The sequence below is a fragment of the Myxine glutinosa genome, chromosome 4 (assembly GCF_964187855.1).
Source record: "Myxine glutinosa chromosome 4, kmMyxGlut1.1, whole genome shotgun sequence".
Taxonomy (NCBI): domain Eukaryota; kingdom Metazoa; phylum Chordata; class Myxini; order Myxiniformes; family Myxinidae; genus Myxine; species Myxine glutinosa.
Genome location: NC_136264.1, coordinates 184,125,113 through 184,147,212, shown reverse-complemented (window position 1 = coordinate 184,147,212; position 22,100 = coordinate 184,125,113). Strand labels below are relative to the sequence as shown.

Sequence of the window (22,100 nt, the reverse complement as noted above, 5' to 3'; positions counted from 1 at the left end):
TCGTCGTTTTAGAGTTTTCCAGATTGGGCAGCTGCGGTGCGATACGGCCAAAGTTCTGGGTGAATCGGGTGAGTCGGGGAACAACTGTTCGGTCGCGGAGCCTTCGCTCGGCAAACAACATCCTAAATCGCGATCAGTAACAATATATAATCAAGTACACAGCCATGCAATCTCCATTGACAAACATTGGCAGTAGAATGGGCCATACTGAAGAGCTCAGTGACTTTCAACGTGGCACCGTCATAGGATGCCACCTTTCCAACAAGTCAGTTCATCCAATTTCTGCCCTGATAGAGCTGCCGGTCAACTGTAAGTGTGGTTATTGTGAAGTGGCAACGTCTAGGAGCAACAACAGCTCAGCCGCAAAGTTATAGGCCACACAAGCTCACAGAACGGGACCGCTGAGTGCTGAAGCTCGTAGCGCATAAAAATCGGCTGTTCTCAGATGCAACACTCACTACCAAGTTCCAATCTGCCTCTGGAAGCAACGTCAGCACAACAACTGTTCGTCGGGAGCTTCATGACATGGGTTTCCATAGCCAAGCAGCCGCACATGAGCCTAAGATCACCATGAGCAATGACAAGCGTCGGCTAGAGTGGTGTAAAGCTCACTGCCATTGGACTCTGGAGCAGTGGAAACGCGTTCTCTGGAGTGATGAATCACGCTTCACCATCTGGCAGTCCGACGGACGAATCTGGGTTTGGTGGAAGCCAGGAGAACGCTACCTGCCTGAATGCATAGTGCCAACTGTAAAGTTTGGTGGAGGAGGAATAAATTGTTTGGGGCTGTTTTTCATGGTTCGGGCAAGGCCCCTTTGTGCCAGTGAAGGGAAATCTTAACGATAACAATGACATTCTAGAGTCTCTAGAGTCTAGACGATTGTGTGTTTCCAACTTTGTGGCAAAAGTTTGGGGAAGACCCTTTCCTGTTTCAGCATGACAATGCCCCAGTTAGTAAGGGAAACATATGAAAATCTGTTAACTAAATTGTTACCAAAAAATTTCTTCACCAATATGTTTGTAAAGGTGTGTAATAACATGTGTTAAAATGTTGAAGGTCAACTCCCGTGGGAAACCCAGAAAAAAAGCTGTTGAATTCGGGTACCGAAAAATTATTTTCGAGAATTTTTATTTTTTTAAATCGGCCCTTAAGTAACTTATGAGGGGTCAAATAAGGGTTTTTCATGATTCTGAGTTGATTGTTAACATTTATATTTCACCACAGACACTCCTTTGTGGAAAAATAATTTCTAAATATATCTCATTTTCTACTTTGCAGGACATGGAGTCTAGCAATATGGATGAAGACGTTACTCCACCTGTGCTCAATTGCTTCATCTGTGCACGCTCGGATACACCAGCTGAAAGGCTCATACAGGCAACTCCAAAGGGATACTCAACTTTATTGAAACAAGCAGAAACTGTCGAAAATGTTACTGTTGTGGAACGTATGAAGGAGGCTCAAAAGGAAGGAAAACTGAGGTACCACCAGAAGTGTAAAAATGATCTGTACAACAACTTTGTTGCAACCACCAAGAAGTTAGCTCAAGCATCAAAGGCAGAGAAAGAGTCATCAAAGTTGAAGAGAAGACGCACTACTTGTGAGTTCAGTTCATCAACTGGCTGCAGTTCTAGAAGATCACAGTCAGTTGACCTCCTGTATAAGGATGTATGCATTCTTTGCAACCAACCAGCCCAGCTCTACAAAAATAATCCAGCACAAGCTAGAAAGAAATACAGAGTGCCAGATAATTTGACTGCAGATACACTGAAGGCAAGCTTGCTGAAGACAGCACGGAGTCGCGGGGATGACTGGGGCACTGAAGTCACTGGACGCCTGGAAGGGATCAACGACTTGGTAGCAGAAGAAACACTGTACCATTTGCGATGCAAACTTATGTTTGCGAGAGGTGACAGTTTGTCCAAGACTGATGAGGAAGGAAAAAGGAAGAGAGGACAGAGGAGTATTGATGAGGAGCGAGAGGCAGTTTTTATTGAATTCTGCGAATGGTTAGACTCAGAATTAGAGCATGGGGTAATGAACATGGACCAAGTCCATGAAAAGCTGCAGGAGTTTGATCAGTCACCAGAGAAGAGCCTTTCTTATTCAAAGCATTGGCTAAAGATAAAACTTCTAGAGAAATACGAAGACACCTTGTATTTCACAACACAGGAAAGAAGGGCAGATGTACTCTGTCTCAAAGATGGCACCGACAATATTCTGCGAGCGCATCATGCTAATCTTGACCATGGAGATGAGAAGACTCAGATCATAAAGACGGCACTCAAGTTCATATCCAATGATATTGCCTTGATTGATTTAGGTCCAAAGTCATACCCCACCACACACAGTATGACTGACATCGATAGTCAGCTGACACTTGTTCCTGCAAGCCTTCAGATGTTCTTGAGACCGATTGTCAAGACAGACGAAAGAGTTGCCGTTTGGGGGCAGAATTTTATTAAGGCCTGTCGACCTCGGTCTGGAGTATTGCCACACCAAATGGGGCTTGCCATACAACTTGATCATAGATTTGGGTCAAAATGGATGCTCAACAAGTTCCACCGGCTGGGATACACTGAGTCTTACACGGAGACACAAAACTACAAATACTGCTTCCTTAATAGTAGGAGTGGAGATGATGTTCCAGATACTTCTGGCACTCTTGACACCATTGTGGAGGAAACCGATGAACAGATCAATGATGAGGTTGCGGTTGATGCTGCGCTTGAGGATCAATCAGTGATGACAGCCAAAGTGCCAGCCAGTGAAAGTGAATTGTCAACTAATGATCAGGTGGTCTTTATGGAGGTTGGGGAAGCAAACAATGCAGTCACTCAGTTTGTTGGAGACAATATAGATTTAAACATTGTCTCTATTCACGGAAACACTCCCTTTCACTCAATGGGTTGGATCGAAGTCACCTCTCTGGCACCACCTTTGCCAGATCCACAGACAACAGCAGCTTTCCCCCGGGTGAAGTTGAAGGCACTCGACAAAGCCAAGATCCTGAGAGGAACTGAAGTAAAGATTATTCCATTTACGAACAGGAAACAGATAGGAACGAACGCGATCATGTTTCTCCCCCTCGCTGAGCTTTCCTCCTCCCTGGCTCATGATCAGCCACTCCTCACTCCAGGTGACACACTCTGGGCAGCGGGGTGGGTGATCAAACCAGAGACTCTACCTCCAACAGAGGGTGCAGCTGCACAACATTCACTCCGTGCCTACCTGCAGACCCGGGACTGGATCCTTCTACAGAGCATGTCTCTGAACCCCAGTGACTATGGATGGACAATAGGTGTGCATGGGTATGAGCCAGTTCCAACACTGGACCCCACGGCTCCTGAGGAGCTGTTGCAGTTCACGAGCTGTAATTGTCATGGAGATTGCAGCAACCGGCGATGCAGCTGCAAGAAGAATGGGGTCACGTGCATCTCGGCCTGTGGAGTCTGCAATGGCATTACATGCAGAAACTGCAGTCATGATGTTGTTGAGTCTGAAGAAGACATAGACAATGACTGTTGAAACTTCTGACATTGTGAATGAGAAATAACTCTTGAGTATTATATATGTATGTGAAATAAAAGCTACTTTGTGTGTAAATGTAAAAGTGAAAATAGAAATGTTAACAATCAACTCAGAATCATGAAAAACCCTTATTTGACCCCTCATAAGTTACTTAAGGGCCGATTAAAAAAAATTAAAATTCTCGAAAATAATTTTTCGGTACCCGAATTCAACAGCTTTTTTTCTGGGTTTCCCACGGGAGTTGAACTTCAACATTTTAACACATGTTATTACACACCTTTACAAACATATTGGTGAAGAAATTTTTTGGTAACAATTTAGTTAACAGATTTGTGAAATATCTCATAAAATGCCCTTACTAAGTGCACAAAGCAAAGTCCATACAGAAATGGTTTGTCGAGATCCGTGTGGAAGAACCTGTCTGGCCTGCACAGAGCCCTGACCTCAACCACATCGAACACCTTTGGGATGAATTGTAACGCCGACTGCGAGCCAGACCTAATCGCCCAACATCAGTGCCTGACCTCACAAATGCTCTTGTGGCTGAATGGAAGCAAATCCCCACAGCAATGTTCCAACATCTAGTGGAAAGCCTTCCCAGGATAATCGAGGCTGTTATAGCAGCAAAGGGGGGAACCAACTCCATATTAATGCCCATGATTTTGGAATGAGATGTTCCACGAGCACATACGGGTGTGATGTTCGGGTGTCCACATACTTTTGGCCATGTAATGCACGTACACTCACTTATGAGTGGTGTAGCCTGGGTTTGAATCTCGACTCTGCTGTAAACTGTCATCTTGGCGTTTCGAATGTTGGGTGAGGCATCAATGTGTGCACCATCCATTAGAAGGATGGTAAGCCGGAACAGGCATCTGTTGGCACTGGTCGTTGGTGGACAAGGATCGCCAGATGTTTTTTGTGAACAGTAAGCGAGTTATCGCCGACAATCTGAACATGCTACAAATTCCTGCCCAAATCACCTTCAGTTGAAAATCATCAACCATAGAAAGCCGGTTCGTGAAAGACATTTGTGAGTGAAAGCCGAAAGCATTCTCTGGACAGACCCCACAATAAGGTGGGAATAATTGGGGCCATAAGAAGTGGTAATAATAGTAGTAGTAATAGAAAAAAATGATTGTGAATATACATTTGGGAATTTACCTGTTATCTCACTCTCTGACAAGTATAGCTAGATCTTCTTAACAAAAATAACTAAGTTAAATGAAAATATTGACAGGAAGTTGCTCTTGGCAATGTGAACAATGAAGACATTCCGCAAGGGGAGGTAGAGCCCAAGATGGGACCTGATGTGCCACGCCATGGTAACTTGCGATGCCCCATGAGTTCAAAAGCGGAAACTTTTAATGGTTAATAAGGACATTTGTTCTGCAAATCCTCGCTAAGGTTTCCACCTTTAAGTCGATGCCAACAACAAAAAAGTTCCCATCAACTCATGGGCTGGTTAGTATTGTTCACGTTTAGCAGAGTGTGAGTGCGTTGTGTAGTACTCAATTTGAAACTGCAGCCATTGAAAGAGAGTGCTAATCCTCATTAACAAAGCTGCCTTGTTTTGAACCTCATCACGAATGTGTCCGCATGAACATTTTACCCTTCATAGGTTGGACGCTGATGTAACTGAATTAAAATGATATCTTTTTCTATATGTGGGTTTTGGAAGTGCAGCTCTGGCTTTCGATCGGTGCAACTGGAATGTCGCATTGACCTGAAACGCCCACGTTCTCATCCCGATACAGAAACGGCTTTGATCAACTAACAACTGACCTTGGTTGCCATGGCATCAATTGCTGATTCACACTATCTCATTCACACCTGGTTTGGGAAAATGTCGATTGAAACAAGAGTTGCTATTTGATGGAGTGGGGAGCGAATTAAAATCATTGCTCAGTTGGAAGCTTGCTCGCTTTTCAGAGGAGTCTAGTCCTGGGTTCGATCCCCGGGCGAGCTCAAAGGCGCCGGCTGTCGCCTGGTGGAGTGCCGGCGGGAGTGATGCTCCATTGTGGATGACAAGATGACCCAATCCTTTGGGGGAATGACAAGTTGACGTGTTCAGTCTTTTTCCCACAGTTTCTTTGAAACCAGTGGACCATTGGGACAGCAACCTTCACCAAGTTACAATACTCATTTTCTTGCTTCCAGAATCGTATAATCAAAGATTATATCTGACTAAAGAGACTTTCAGGTAAAAACAAAGAAGTGTCCACATCTGCTTGTTGATCAAGCTTTTATAATCATGTTCCTTTTGGCCGTTAGATGGTGGACTCCAAATTTGGTGGCAAATCGACCCTATTCAATTCTATATCCTAACAGCGATCTCACCAGCCTCATATAGCCATCCCCTACCTCTCACCTTGTACTTGCAGGTTGCTGTGTATCCTTTCCCTTTCCCCTTCTTTCTTTCTTTCTCTCTCTCTCTCTCTCTCTCTCTCTCTCTCTCTCTCTCTCTCTCTCTCTCTCTCTCTCTCTCTTTCTTTCTTTCTCTTTCTCTTTCTCTCTCTCTCTCTCTCTCTCTCTCTCTCTCTCTCTCTCTCTCTCTCTCTCTCTCTCTCTCTCTCTCTCTCTCTCTCTCTCTCTCTCTCTCTCTCTCTCTCTCTCTCTCTCTCTCTCTCTCTCTCTCCTTCTTGAATGTTTCAGTCATATGTTGCCCCACTGTCAGTGTGTTTGTTGCCTTATAACCACCGTCACGTCTCTCTCCCATGAGCCTAGACTTTGTACACGAGGGTATGCGGGGAATAAATAAACAAAATACAATTTGCAACACATAGGAGCTCATATCAAGATTTATTTTACATTTTTATAACTCCATAAGCAATAAGGACACAACACAAGCTTGTGACTTGAGTAAATCACCAAAAATCATGATCGTAAATTGAGGGCCATTTGCAAGGAGGTGGAGTGTAGGGGGGAAGGAGGCAGGTGGACATAAATGATGAGCTTGGTCAGGTAAGAAACTGAAGGACTAGGGCACGGAAAACGCTTGGCCATGACTTTACCCCTCCCCCCCCCAACTCCACACCATGAACAGAAAGCCAAAGTGCAACGACAATGAAGAATTCCTGGAGGAAGATTATACAAGTTCCTCAAGGATTCAGGTTTTCTCGCGTAATGGACGATACAGAAGGGATGCGGGGCGTACCATAAGCAGCAACTCAGCCTGTCACTTCACTGAAAGCTGCTTGGAATACGATTATCTGGAGCCTGTATAGTGCATCCCACTGTGCTCACAACAATGGTATTCAGGGACATGACAAGCTCGCTTCAAGGATGTGTGAGGAATACCTTTCTCTTCCAGAAATGTACATTTGTTCACTATTCTGCACACGTCGTGGAAACCAATTGTCGCCTTTTGCGGCGCAAGGAAACGAGGTAAGAAGGTGCAGTGCAATGAAATTGCTGCAGCTGGTTATCTATTTGTACAGAATGTTAGATGGCTGAGTGGGAGTGATGAAAGGAGAGGAATAGAATATAAAGGCATGGGATAGAAGAGACAAAGGGGAAAATAAACTAGAAAAAAACCCACAATAAAATTGCATATATATACATATATATATATATATGGTAGGTATTTAAAATGGTGTGTGTGTATAAGCCAAGAATCGTGTTTGACACGGCTATGAAGGAGATGACGTCACAAATCTGGAAATCAGCATTTGTTTTTGGTCCCAAATTCAGCACGTTCAGTTAAAGATCGCAGATTTTCATCAACGCGTCCATCGTCGTTCCGCTTTCTTTATGCTCTCACTACTCCTGGGCAACGTGTCACGGTGTTTGTCGCAAACGTGTCTCATTCTCAGTATTACATGAATTGCAGGTGTTGCTGTAAGGGCTCCTCGAGTTCAGCACTCGGTGCACAATGAGGCAGGTGCGTGATCGAGACAGTGTGCAGAGTGCAAAAAGAAAGTGCAAGGAGAGGAAGATGAAGGGCTATGTGGCCTTATTTTTCACTGGCTTACCAACATTCAACACCAGCCGAGATGCAACGTGGGCCACAATTCAATGAGGACTCCTTTTTCCTACGTGTTCAACAAAGGGTTCCTACGATGATTGGGCCGGTTCACAGAGGCAAGAATATTTTGGGATGTGCATCGAAGTCGGACACATTCTTATGCTTATACACCTCCCAAAAAATAGGTTAAAACGTCAACGAATAACATCCCAGTCACTCCATCTTTAAGCAAACATAGATTGACCTGGTGCAAAACAAAGTAGGCAGAAATGTTTACATTTGGAAAATATGGGTAAAATAGGGAAAGAGTGCGTTAAAGAAAAGGGCGAATATAAGAGCAAGCGGCATGTTCTTCAATATCAAATGTGAAAAGCAGTAAACTTCAAGGGAGTACCAAACTTGCTTGCAGATCGAGTCCCTGTCTAGCTTGCAGATCGAGTCCCTGTCTAGCTTGCAGATCGAGTCCCTGTCTAGCTTGCAGATCGAGTCCCTGTCTAGCTTGCAATCGAGTCCCTGTCTAGCTTGCAGATCGAGTCCCTGTCTAGCTTGCAGATCGAGTCCCTGTCTAGCTTGCAGATCGAGTCCCTGTCGAGCTTGCAGATCGAGTCCCTGTCGAAGATCGAGTCCCTGTCTAGCTTGCAGATCGAGTCCCTGTCGAAGATCGAGTCCCTGTCTAGCTTGCAGATCGAGTCCCTGTCGAAGATCGAGTCCCTGTCTAGCTTGCAGATCGAGTCCCTGTCGAAGATCGAGTCCCTGTCTAGCTTGCAGATCGAGTCCCTGTCGAAGATCGAGTCCCTGTCTAGCTTGCAGATCGAGTCCCTGTCGAAGATCGAGTCCCTGTCTAGCCTGCATCCAACAGCATCAGAAATATGGCGGCTTGTGTTTGAAAGTAAACTTCGCTCTAGTGTCCTGAATTCTTGTCCAAGCTCATCACGACGAGGTACAAGCACGAGACAGTGCACGGCATGCATCATAAATACCCACAATTCACGGCCATTAGGTCTTGCTATCCATTTTACGTCGGTTCCTCCGATCCCATCGTGTGTGGAGCGCTGCAGTCGTTTCAACAACGAGGCTGCACCCATCATCCAGGAGGTCAGCCGAGCAGCACTTCGGGATGAGGTTTGGTGTGCAGCGATAAACATTCATGGAGTGTTGTGATTAACTGCGTCCTGTGAGTTTTGGTACCTGTAATTTTAAGTAAGGGGATAAAATCAGCACAATTTAAACAGACGGGCTAGCAGGAAATGACGTCATCACAAAAGTCAGTGGTGCAGCGTAGAAGTGCGTTACAGCTCAGACTCGACGGGTGCCTCGCCGTCCTTATCTCGGTCTCCTTTTTGGGTCGCCTCGCCTCTTGTGCCCACGTCCGTCGATTCCGAGGTGTCGTCTTCGACTCGGAGCTCTTCAAAAGATGAGCTGCTTCCAGCCGAGTCGCTGCGCTCACCACTGTCGTCCTTCGCCGCTCCATCTTGCGCTCTTCCGCCCAGGCTGATGAAAGATAGAATTTGAATCAAAGCATTTATAACCACATTCATCAAAAAGGATACCGAGCTCGACGAGCACATGAGAAGCTCTTTTCATACTTGCAAAAAAGATATAATCTGCAATCGTTAAACCCTTCTGAATGACGTCTATTCTGGAGATCAAACAGGTGCATCGCCATTTTGTTTTTTCTCTTTTTGAGTTTGAATAGTTAAAAAAAAAATGGAGCGAAAGCTTTTGCAAAAGTACACACTTTTATGTGTGTCCCCATTTCCCCACAAAACGATGTGCATTAAACCCGGCCTACTCTGCTGTGAAAGGAAGAAAACACACAAACATTATGCAGACAGGTAGGCCAGAGAAAGGCACAGGGGGCGGGAGTGGGGCACGGACACAAAGTGGATAAGCCCAGGTCCCCCGTCGGTGAAGTGATGCGAGTTGACAAAGTGGAAGACGCAGAAAACATGGAAGAGTCGATAATATTTGCGAGTGGGTTGGAGACACACCCACACACCACATTAGAAGTTAGTAGTTCGTTTATTTTTCAAGATATTCCGCTCACAAGGTTCAGACATATATATACATGGCGGCGGCCATCTTGGATTTTGACGTGGCGACCCAATTTTCAATAGGGTTCTTCCTTATGCCGAGATACACCCACACACCAGATTAGAAGTTGGTACTTCGCTTATTTTTCAAGATGTTCCGCTCACAAGGGCATGCACGCACGGACGGACGCACACACGGACGGACGGAAGCACGCACGGACGGACAGAAGCACGCACGGACGCACACACGGACGGACGGAAGCACGCACGCACGGACGGACGCACACACGGACGGACGGAAGCACGCACGGACGGACAGAAGCACGCACGGACGCACACACGGACGGACAGAAGCACGCACGGACGGACGGAAGCACGCACGGACGCACACACGGACGGACGGAAGCACGCACGGACGGACGGAAGCACGCACGGAAGCACGCACGGACGGAGGGTAAAACCATAGTCCCCCTTTCGCTCCGCGGTGCGACAAGGGACAAAAAGAGGGAAAAAAATGCAACAACCAAAGACGGATCAATACAGACAAGCAGATTAAGTGCACTACGATGGAGTAAGGGATGTAAAGGAGAAGGAATTGTTCGAATTAGCCACTTGACCATGAGGTAGACTTTTCATTTCAAATACACAAGATTTTCTTTCATACAAAGCGAATCAATTCCTCATATTTACCTGCGCCACCGAAGGTGGGCGGAGCTTATGTTTTCACCCCTGTTTGTTTGTCTGTGAGCAGGATATCTCAAAAAGTTGTGGACAAGTTATGACAAAACTAGGTGATGAGTTGATTCGGTGACAAGAACAAGCTGATTTTGGTTCAGGTCCGGATCCAGATCCAGATCCAGCCTATTGGAAGGATACAAAATGTAAACTGTTCATCCTGGCGGAGTGTCCGAGCTCTACCGAGTGCCGTTCTAGTTCCCTCCGCCACCGAAGGTGGGTGGAAGTTATGTTTTCACCCCTGTCTGTTTGTCTTTCTGTCTGTCTGTGAACAGGACATCTCAAAAGGTTGTGGACGGATTCGGATGAAACTTGGTGGACAGGTTGGATGTGTGACAAGGAAGAATTGCTCCAATTTTGGTGAAGATCTGAATCACATCCGGATACGAGAATTTTTGGATTTTTCAAGTGATTCTTCACCATTGAGTGATTGGGCCAAAAACGATACATAACATAATACTGTATCTACTATACAAGAGAGCCTGTGTGTGTCTGTCTGTCTGTGTGTGTGTCGCCTATTTTCTCAGAGTTGGCTGAACGGATCTTCGTCAAACTTTCAGAGGTTCATCAGTGAGTACCTGGGAGTGTTTTAGGCAAAACAGAAATTTTTTTGAAAAAAAAAAAAAAAAAAAGGTTGTTTTTTTGTTTCTTTAAAAAGTGCTCTATTGTGCCTTAGCCTTTTTGATTAATGACAGTTATAATTATATACAAGTACACATTCACATAAGTAAATACAAAACAATCACCAAACATTTGAACACAAATAATCAAACAATTCCGGAAGCTGTCAAAGTTGGTGGTAAGGCTTCTTCTTCTTCCTGAACGTCATCATACTTAACTGCACATTCAGCAGCATATATTCAACGAAAAGGTAAAATGATGATTTGACATTTGTGATGGATTCTGATTTGGATGTAATTCCTTTTTCCATTGTATTTGCCCTCATTTCAAATTTGTTATTGTTTCTTTTTCTCTTGAGCAACGCCGGGTACTCCAGCTATAAACAATAATATACTTTACTCGGGGTACAAATACAAATACAACTTTGTCTGGGGGATATTAACATCGGCTATGTGGCCGCGGACTCATTCGGGGGTTTGTGGGGGACCAGGAAAGGGGTGTAAATTCTCTATGTAAATGTGTACGCCTACTGTGTAGCGCCACCTGGTGATGGTGGCAGTGAGTGTTACAATTTCCCTTTTTTACCTGTGCAACACTGAGGTTATGAAGCATTCTTCACACGGGAAAATTGTTCCTCCTTCCCTTTCCCCCCTCCCCCAAAACGGAGAGGCCTGTCAAAGCCACCTCCCTTCGCCCCCCTCCCCACCCCCCAAAGATGTATATAGTATGTCTTTCCCCTCCCTCGCCGCTCTCTCTTCCACTCCCTTTCCCCTCCCTTTCCCCTCCCTCTCCCTCTCCCCTCCCTCTCCCCCTCCCTCTCCCCTCCCTCTCCCCCTCCCTCTCCCCTCCCTCTTCCCTCCCTCTCCCCTCCCTCTTCCACTCCCCCACCCCTCCCTTCCTCACCCACCTCCTGCTTCCTCCCACCTCCCCCTCCCCCCCCTCCCCCGGCAATGCCAGGTACTCCTGCTAGTCTAGTATAAATGGACGAGGTGTGTGTGTGTGTGTGTGTGTGTGTGTGTGTGTGTGTGTGTGTGTGTGTGTGTGTGTGTGTGTGTGTGTGTGTGTGTGTGTGTGTGTGTGTGTGTGTGTGTGTGTGGAGATACTCTTTGTGTCTATTTATTATGTACGTCTATTAATTAATGACATACTATTCAAATGTACCTTTTAACCCTTTCGACTGCTGAGACCCCTCAGACCTTGGAAGACCCTTTAACACTTGAGACCCAAAAGACCCCAAATACCCAAAAAGTTATTGATGACCCAAAAGTCCCCGAGGACCCAAAAGTCCCCAAGGACCCAAAAAGTCTTTGATGACCCAAAAGTACCCAAGGACCAAAAGACCCAAAAGTCCCCAAAAATCCTTAATGACCCAAAACACCCAAAAGTCCTCAAGGACCCAAAAAGTCATTGATGACCCAAAAGTCCCCAATGATTAAAAGACCCAAGAGTCCCCGAGGACCCAAAAGACCCAGATGACACAAAAGTTCTTAATGATCCAAAAGACCCAGAAGTCCCCAAGGACCCCAAAAGTCCTTGATGACCCAAAAGTCCCCAAGGACCAAAAGACCCAAAAGTCCCCAAGGACCCAAAAGACCCAGATGACCCAAAAATCCTTAATGACCCAAAAGACCCAAAAAGTCCTTGATGACCCAAAAGTCCCTGAAGACCCAAAAGTCCCCAAGGACCCAAAAAGTCCTTGATGACCCAAAAGTCCATGAGGACCCAAAAGACCCAGATGATCCAAAAGTCCTTAATGACCCAAAAGGTCCTTGATTACCCAAAAGTCCCCGAAGACCCAAAAGACGCTGATGACCCAAAAGTTATTAATGACCCAAAAGTCCCCGACGACCCAAAATACTCCCCTGATTTCGGCAGGCAGGTATGCTACAAGGCCGTGAAGACCAATGGAAATGTGGTACAACGGTACAACGGGCCCCCTAGTTTCAAAAAGCTGTGGACGAGTTATGACAAAACTTGGTGGATGAGTTGGTTCGGTGACAAGGACAAGCCAATTTGATTTTGGTTCAGGTCTGGCCCAGCAGTGGGATAGAAACCATAAACTGTTCAGCCTGGTGGATGTGTGCGCTCTACCGAGTACCGTTCTAGTTGTCAATATAAACGGATTAATACACAATGGCTGCTGCTTTACTTTTCACCTGCGACTGCCATATGACCACACAGAGGTGTGTTTTCTCACAATATGTTCATTGTCACGTGACTTCTTACTTGAATGTACGTATCCTCAATACTCTGTCTCACCCCTATTCCAATATCCTATACTTCATCTGGTTGTCTGTCTTTATCTATCGTAAGGTTGGTTTTTCTTCATGATCAATTAATTATTTTTCCTTATGTTCTCGTTTCCAGGTTCTTCTCGCCTCGAACATGTCTGGCCTGGGTTCGAATCCCGACCCAGCTATAAACTGTCAGTTTGGTGATTCATCAATGTGTGTGCCGTCCCTCAGATGGACGTTAAACTGGGGGTCCTGTCTGCCAGCATGGGTTGGTGGACGTTAAAGATCCAGATGGTGTCCTTCGCAAAGAGTAGGCGAGTATGGCCAGCACCATGGCCAAATTCCAAATTCCTGCCCTAACTAGGCGAAAGTCAGGCCGGTTCGTGAAAGACTTGGGCCAACATTCCCCTGGCCGACCCCACACGGTGGTATAATAGTGGCCGTTAAAGAGCAACAATCTCTTTTCCATGTTCGGTGTGCACCCCACTCCATAAAAACATAATCTTGTGTATTGAAAAAAAGGAAACCTCGCAAAGTCGATCAACTAAACACTGTTGCATTGGATTGAGTATCGTGAATCAATGCAAACCTGAAATCGATTGTTCTTAACAGATACTAACATGGTGAGTGTCTGAAGCATTTACAACACCAAATGTTGACCGACAGCCAAACCTCATGCAGAGCTTGGGCAGTGTGGGATTTCTGCCATTTTTTATATACTCCGAGAGGGCAAAGACCAAAAAAAAAAATTGTTTTAAAAACTCAAAACAACGTTACATTACCTGGTACCCTCTGCCACGTTCACCCGTTTGTCAGTGGGGCACACACTGGTGCTCTCTGAGGTTGCCATGGAAACAGTGTCTGTGCTCATTCCTGAGATGCTGTCCGCTGTTGCCATGGAGACACTCTCCTGGGAACCACAGCCCCTGCCAGTGGCCTCGCTGCCATTATTATCTGAAAGACAGCAGAGAATGGGAGAGTGGACTTGAATCTTCCTCATTGGGAGCTGGGGTACGAGGGGTGCGGGAGAATCCCAACTTAATCATACTTCACATTGGAGTATCACCCAGCCTCTGCCATTATGAATGTGTTTAAATACCTGGTGAACAGAACATACCAGCACGAAACTATGACTTTTTAAAATATACAATGTCTGTAGACTCATGCAAGAGCAAGGAGGCAGAAGAAGTTGCAATGGTGGTGCGGCCACATTCAGGCACAAGCAAGGAAATGCGCCAACAGGATAAAATAGGGGGAGGAACACAAGTAACCTGCACAATAAATTAATTTTCCCAACCAAACGTTGAGAGATATTGCTAAGATACCTTCTGGGAGTAAGACTTCTGCAAAGCTCTCTCTTGCTTTGAAGAGCTCACTCCCTAAACGCCGCTTCACCTTTTTCCCACTTCAGTGGCCATGCCTCTCAACATTAGGTTTGAAAAATTGCAGTGTCCATTTTATTTCCACCGAGGCAGTAATAATTATAGTCGCACACTGATAAAGATGGGTTTTCCATTGCAATTAAGAGGGTTGATTTGTGGGATGTGAGGGAAGGATGGCAAGGATTAACGAGGACACACTTAAAATGAAACCTCTAAAACAACATTTAGTATCCAGATAAAACTGGTAGCAACCCGTGAAATTTCAGATCTCGTGTCATTACCCTATCCGACAACTTTATATCTATTTGTACTTTTCTGCAGCAGTATGCATGTACAAATATCCATATATACAGCCCCATGCATAAGTGTTGGAACAGTGAAGTCAAATTTGTTATTATTGCTGTATACTCAAGAATTGTTCATTTGAAATCAAAATATGAATGTGAGGCCAGAGTACAGAAGGTCATCTTTTATTTATTGGTATTTCTATGCATAAATGTTTTACCGTTGTGGAGCAACAGCATTTTTAATGCTCAGTCCCACCATTGTAGGTAAGCACAAGTATTGGAAAAGGTCAACTTAAAGTAAATTTAAGTAGTATGATCGTTACTATTTGGTTGCATATCCCTTGCATGCAATAACTACATCGAGCCTGTGACCCAATGACATCACCAAACTCTTGGTCTCTTCCTTCGAGATGCTTTGCCCAGCCTTTCCTGCAGCCATTTTCAGTTGTTGTTTGGTTTGGGGTTTCTGACTTTCGTGTCCTCTTCAGCAAGTGAAATGCTGCTCCATTGGATTTAAATCAGGAGATTGACTTTGCCAGTCTAAAGTCTTTCACCTTATTCCCCTGATGAACTCCTTGGTTGTGTTGCCAGTGTGTTTTGGGTCATTGTCTTGCTGCATAGAAAAATATCACCCAATGAGTTTGGAGGCATTTTCTTGTACGTAGGCACACAAAATGCTTCTGTGCACTTCTGAATTCATTCTGATGCGGCCATCATTAGTTACATCATCAACTAGAACGCCACTCAGTAGAGCGCATACTCCAGCCGTGGGTCAAGTTGGAATAGTACGATTTCACAAAAGTTTGAGGGAGTAGTTCAGTGATAACACAAGATAAGACAACACAAGACAGACACTGCACAGATATATATTTAGAATATGTATAGAAGATAATGTTAAAAAACAAACAAACAATTTCACTTACATTCTCGGATTCAGCGTTCAATTCTATATAAATGAGTGTATTTTGAGGCATGTGTGACTTCAAATTAAATTGTAAGCCAGAAAAACGTTCGTTTCATTCCTTAGGGATACAACATGTAAAACTGGCCCAAACGTCAAAACAAAACTCGCTCATTTTAAGTCGTACAAGCTAATGCGACCACTCATTCTTCTGGGAAGAATCCCGTGCACATGCTTGTCACACTTATGTCACCTAAGTCTTTATAAGTTCATCAAATACTGACACCGCGATTGACATTCGCTGAGGTAAATGTTGATATCTCTTCTGAGGTAAAAAAAAAAAACCAAAAAAAAAACCAGTTTTAAAGCATTATACGTATCAAGTGATACATTTTATGAAACGGGAAAACCGAATAGACACATTGGTGGTTTTAAAATGACAGAATGTCTTTATTAGAAAAAAAAAAAGAAGAACGTTGAAGACGACGCTGCTAACAAAATACACCGCTCTAACGCATAACCACGAGTTTAAACTACATTTACAACAAATATGAAAACTATTTTCATATCACAATGTTAAATATAGAATATATAGAAGATATTGTTAAAAAAAAAATGAGCCCTATCTTCCAATGGTAAAAAAATCCTTCAAAAAATTCGTGGATCCGGAATAATATCCTGAGCTTCACCAAAAACGAATCAATTATTCCTTATGCCAAGGGCAATCATCCCACCAACTTTCATCCAAATCCGTTCAGAACTTTTCCAGATATCTTGTTCACAAACACACACACGGACACGATCGAATGCATTACTCCCTGGCGGGAGTAATAAAGATGAGTGAGCTAGTTCCAGAGGCAGCCATGCAAGCCCAAGCCATGACACTACCTCCTCTATGCTTCACATGAGGTAGTATGCTTTGGTTCATATGCAGTTTCTTCCTTTCTCCACACTTTCACCTTTCCATCGCTTTGTTAAAGGTTTATTTTGTCTCATCTGTCCATAAAATTTTGTTCCAGAACTCCACTGATTCACCTCTGTACTTATTGGCAAATTCTAGTCTGGCCTTTCTATTTTTGGTGCTGATGACAGGTTTGCATCTTGCGGTGTAGCTTTTGTAATTCTGCTGTCGAAGACGTCTGCAAATGGTAGATTGTGATACTCACATCGCTGCACTCTGGAGGTTGTTGGTGATGTCACTGACAGTTGTTTTTGTGGTTTTCTTCACAGCACTGATGATGTTTTCACAGTTGTTTTCCTTTACCTATTTGTCTATTGTGTATTGCGAAGTACACTAGTGGTTTCTTTCTTTTTCAAGATATTCCAAATAGTTGAATTTGCTCTGCCCAATTTTTATGCTTTGGTTCTCATTGAATTATTCTGTTATTTCAGCTTCCAAATTGCTTGATTTTCTTTCATAGACAATTATTTGGTCTCCATGTTGGTTTATGCCGACTGACTCCAAAAGCCGAATCCCAAGGCAAAAGCAAAGGCTAAAACCAAGACTAGACATTCACAGGTCTTTTCAAAGATTAAACACTCAATCAATCAAACAAACAATCACATTAAACAATCAATGCAACAAGAAACACCTGAACAACAAGAAACAACTGTCAATCATTTGTTCCAGTACTTATGCTTACCTAAAATGGGGTTCTGAATATAGAAAGTGCTATTGTTCTACAATGGTAAAACATATGCATAGAAATACCAATAAAGAAAAGTTAACCTTCTGCACTCTTGCCTCATATTCATCTTGTTATCTCAAAACCAAATTTGTTTGAGTCCATAGCAATGATAACAAATTGGACTTCCTGGAAGGAAGGAAATAGCCAAAGATTGAAGTGGCTTCACTGCTTTAATTGTTTATTTATTTATTTTACACATCAGGCCAGGCCTCGTATATCCACAGCCGCTGATATTAATTCAGCTTGGGAAAATTCTTCCACAGAAACCTGCTCTCTCTTATGCACAGATTCATCCCATCTTCTCTTCAATTATCCTATCCATACTCCTGCTCTTGGTGCTCTGAATCATGTGGTGAGGTTTACTAATGAAACTGCCTAAATCCAGAACCACTGCTATTCACTCATTTATTCCTCTTTTTTCCCCATCTGTGGAACCTCCTTCCATATTCACTTCAATCTCATTCTTCCCTCCAGGTCTTCAAAACAGCTGTTCACCACAATCTCAAGTCATTCCCTATCAAAAACCATGATATTTTCTTCACCTATTAACCCCCCCCCCCCCCACCCTCCCAAAATTTGGTTATGTATCCATCTTGTCCACCCTTTGCATTTTCCCTTACCCCTCACAAGTTACCTGCATCCCTTGTTTGTGCGTCTCCGTCTATGTTGGTGTTTCCCCTTTCTCCTGCCGTTCCCTTTATTATGTAGTGTCCTGATTTGTTCTGTGTCATAGCTCTTCAACGAGGCTCGACCATGTACTAACCTAACCCCTGCCAGACACCCCATTCATACAATGCCCCCACATTTGCTGCATTTTCCAGGAATGTGTCCCCCACAAATTTTGGGGTCCGACAGTATATACTGTATCTGATAATCGTACCTCCTGACTTCAATGGAGAGCATCAGCCACAGATTATGTCTCACTTGGCAAACAGCATAATCTGTAAGAAACAAAAATGTGTCTGCCACACACACACAATCATTTCCACTGATGCAAACCAAAAAACCCAGAAGGCACTGGCGATCGGGTAAAGATGTAAATCAAAATGTGTGGAGCGGGAAGAGCGCTCCTCCCGATCTCCATTGGATAAAAATCCCGCACATGCGCAGACCATAGCGTCACCTCCAACCCAGAGGCTTCTGTCATCTCCGGTCTGATCAATAACATTGAGATTTTTTATGGTGGTCGTTGGTTAAACATCAAACCGAACTGTAGCCGCCTATCCGGATTTTGGGCATATTTGCCCGTTTGAAGGTGCCTTTTTATATAAATATATAAAATTTTATATAAAGTTATTTGCCCCTTTTTATATACTAGTACACCCTTCCCTATGAGGGTGGCAGGAAGGGTCATTCCTCTCTGCACCACTATGTGTATTACACCCACGAGTGGGGGCTGGTATGGGATTACCATGCAGGGGTTTCGGTTTGGATCGGCCATGGTTTTGCCTCGTGCGGCATGATTACTATTGGTCAATAAAAGCTGATTTCTCACCTCAGCAAGACTGGTGTTTGGTCGTGGTGACGAGTTTGGAGATTCCCTTATATATATATATATACTGCTTTATATATATATATATATATATATATATATATATATATATATATATATATATATATATATATATATATATACTGCTTTATATATATACTATATACAGTATATATATATATATATATATATATATATATATATATATATATATATATATATATACTGCTTTATATATATACTATATATATATATATATATATATATATATATATATTAGGGTGGTCCTCAAATGTAAACATTAACTTTTCTAAAGTGCTTTTCCATTTTTTTATTACACCTGTAGAGAGAACAAATTGGGTAAAATTTCATTTCATTTTGAAAACTTTTACCACTGTCACATGGCCCCTGCTAATCTGCTAATCAGCACTATACAGAAATTATTTCGGTTTGTTTCAGTTATGATGGCGAGTGCAAGTACTTCAAGAAGAGCAACCAGAAAAAAGAACCATGTGTGGCTGATAGGCTGCCATCTTGAAAAACTACCAGAAACTCGGCTCCCATCTTGGCAAGAGATTCTGCAGCGATGCTTTAAGCTACATCATGCTGAGAAATTGGACATAAGCAGTGCCGCAACAACTGTTGTTCGTGAGACATTATGCATCTGGGAGAAAGCACGGATCCCCACTGCAGATGAGCGGAATATCATTGCAAAACTTGAGAGAAAAGTAGAACAATACAGATCCATCCTGAAAGGAAAGAACCGGCGATCTGTCCCTCAGATAAAGAAAGAAGAGCAGTTTCAAACCGGTCTACGTGACTTATTTGACATTGCTCATGTTGATGTCCTTGATCTGATCAAAATACCAGAGGACCGTGAATTCCTTAAGGCACAACGGGAGCCAGGTCGACGGGGCTTTATGGTTGGTGTTGACAAGGTGCTAGCAGGAAAAGAGGAGCGGACACATCAACGCGACAAGGTGTTGACTGAAAGAGAGCAGCATGAAAAAGAGAAGCACGCAGCCTGAGAGGAGACTCTTGAGCTAGCATCATCAACAGACAGCAGTGCTGAAGCCAGTGATCATGACGACTCTGCTGTTCTATCTGCTTCAAAGAGGCAGAGCCGAAAGCGTGCAAGTAGCATTGTTATACCGGACCTAACAGCAGCTCTCGACCGCACCAAGGTTAGCGATCGATCAGCTGTTCACATCTTGTCAGCAGCAGCCTCTGCTCTGGGACACGACCCTTCAGAGTTGGCCATCAACCGCACATCGATCAGGAAATCCAGGCGGATCCAACGGAAGACAATTGCAGGTGACATCCAGGCATCCTATGCTCCAAACACAAGTCTGGTAGTTCATTCGGACGGCAAGCTCCTTCCAGACGATGGGACTAAAAAAGTTGATCGCCTTCCTGTCATTGTCAGTGACCCACAAGGAACTGGAAAGCTTCTGGGTGTGCCAAAGCTACCAGCAGGAACTGGACTAGCAACAGCTGCTGCTGTTATGCAATGCCTCGAAGAATGGCATTTGCAAGACATGGTGGCAGGTATGAGCTTTGACACGACAGCCAGCAACACTGGTTCAGCACTTGGTGCGTGCACTATTTTGTAGCAAAAGCTTGGACGACCACTACTACATTTTGCATGCCGGCATCACATTCTGGAACTAGTGGTAGAGGCAGCAATGGCAGCATTCAAACCATTTCTTGATCCATCAAAGGACCTGAGATAGCCGTCTTCAAGCGTTTCCAGTCAAACTGGAATTCCATTGACCAAAGCAAGTTTAAGCCAATGATGCCTGATGACCTGGACTCTGGAGTTTCAGGTGTATTTTTAAGTTGCAAAGAAGATGTCGTTTCATTCTGCATCCAGAAACTGGAATCGGGCCAACTACGAGTTGTTGAGTGGCATCGCCATCAGTTCCCCAACGCAAAGAAGATAAGGAGGAAATAATTTACCACAGAACTTATTAATGAGGAATCAATGGTCTGGAGGACTCTTACTCCGTGTGTTTACTATGATTGTCATACATTCTTACTGATTTGGAATTACATCTGAGTGTTTGGTTATTAAAAACAATTTTGTGTGTCGATACTGAAACATTGTAATTTTCAACCCAAGTGTGACAGTATTAAATAAAGTCGTATAGAAACCATCTTTGGCACATTTCATTTTTTCACAATAAGGAACAGTTTTAGCAACAAGCACCTGAAAAAAGTCCAATTTTATTTTTTGGTGTACATTTGAGGACCACCCTAATATATATATATATATATATATATATATATATATATATATATATATATATATATATATATATATATATATATATATATATATATTTATATATATATATATATATATATATATATACTATATATATCTACTGTAATATATATATATATATATATATATATATATATATATTACAGTAGATCTGCTGTCGGGCCTCAATAACATTGGAGAGGGGGTGGGGTACAAGTTTCTTGTAGAGCGCTCGCTAAGTGGTTTAAGCATGCGAGCAAGCACTCCATTCAAAACCTTTGATAAGGAACTAAACACACCCCGGGTTTCCTCCATTCATTTTAGCATTAAACAACAGGAGCGACTGTTTAAAAAGGTAATCATGTGTGTTTGTAGTTTATAATACTTTTACTTCTGGTAGGAGACGTCTACATATATACACATGCAGTCAGTATAACTTCACATCTACACAGGCAGTCAATGACAAAATATACACAGGCAGTCAATGGCATCAAACATACACGATTACAGAATATGCCATTTAGAGTTCGTCATCACTGTCCTGTGTGTCGTATCCGACAATATAGTCCGCATCGTTTTCACAGTCCGTTCCACACAAGCAAAGGTCGGTCAAATTGATTGGCAAATCGAATTGGTCGAATGGTCGAATTGGTCGGAATTGGCAAATGTAAACATTGATTTTCAGATTTTCCATGTAATAACGTTTCCAAAAATGTATAGATTTGCTAATCTACCATGATTTTGAACGAAAAAACATCGTGAACCTGACTATGACTGCATATCTGAACATTAAACGCCACTTATTTTTAATTTTATTTTGAAATTGTCACTTAAATAAAATTGATTTTTAATTTAAACAATTATATCACACGGCAAGGAAGGACATATATCAACCATCATATCCATCACAATATCAACCTTTTAGAGAAAACTTTTCATTTCCAAGGTGGATATAGCCACAT

The 22,100-nt window shown here is 43.3% G+C and overlaps 1 protein-coding gene across 1 annotated transcript in view; it reads right to left on the bottom strand.

Moving 5' to 3' along the window:
* Positions 1 to 6,317: 6,317 nt before the first annotated feature.
* The window catches only part of LOC137425559 (uncharacterized), a 180,192-nt gene continuing 164,409 nt past the window's right edge, over positions 6,318 to 22,100 (bottom strand). Inside the window, exons 3-4 of the mRNA XM_078775338.1 lie at positions 13,905 to 14,076; positions 6,318 to 8,990 (exon numbers count right to left, since the gene is read on the bottom strand). Of these exons, the coding sequence (XP_078631464.1) occupies positions 8,789 to 8,990; positions 13,905 to 14,076 (374 nt within the window). The 3' untranslated portion in view covers positions 6,318 to 8,788. The remainder of the gene's footprint in view (positions 8,991 to 13,904; positions 14,077 to 22,100) is intronic.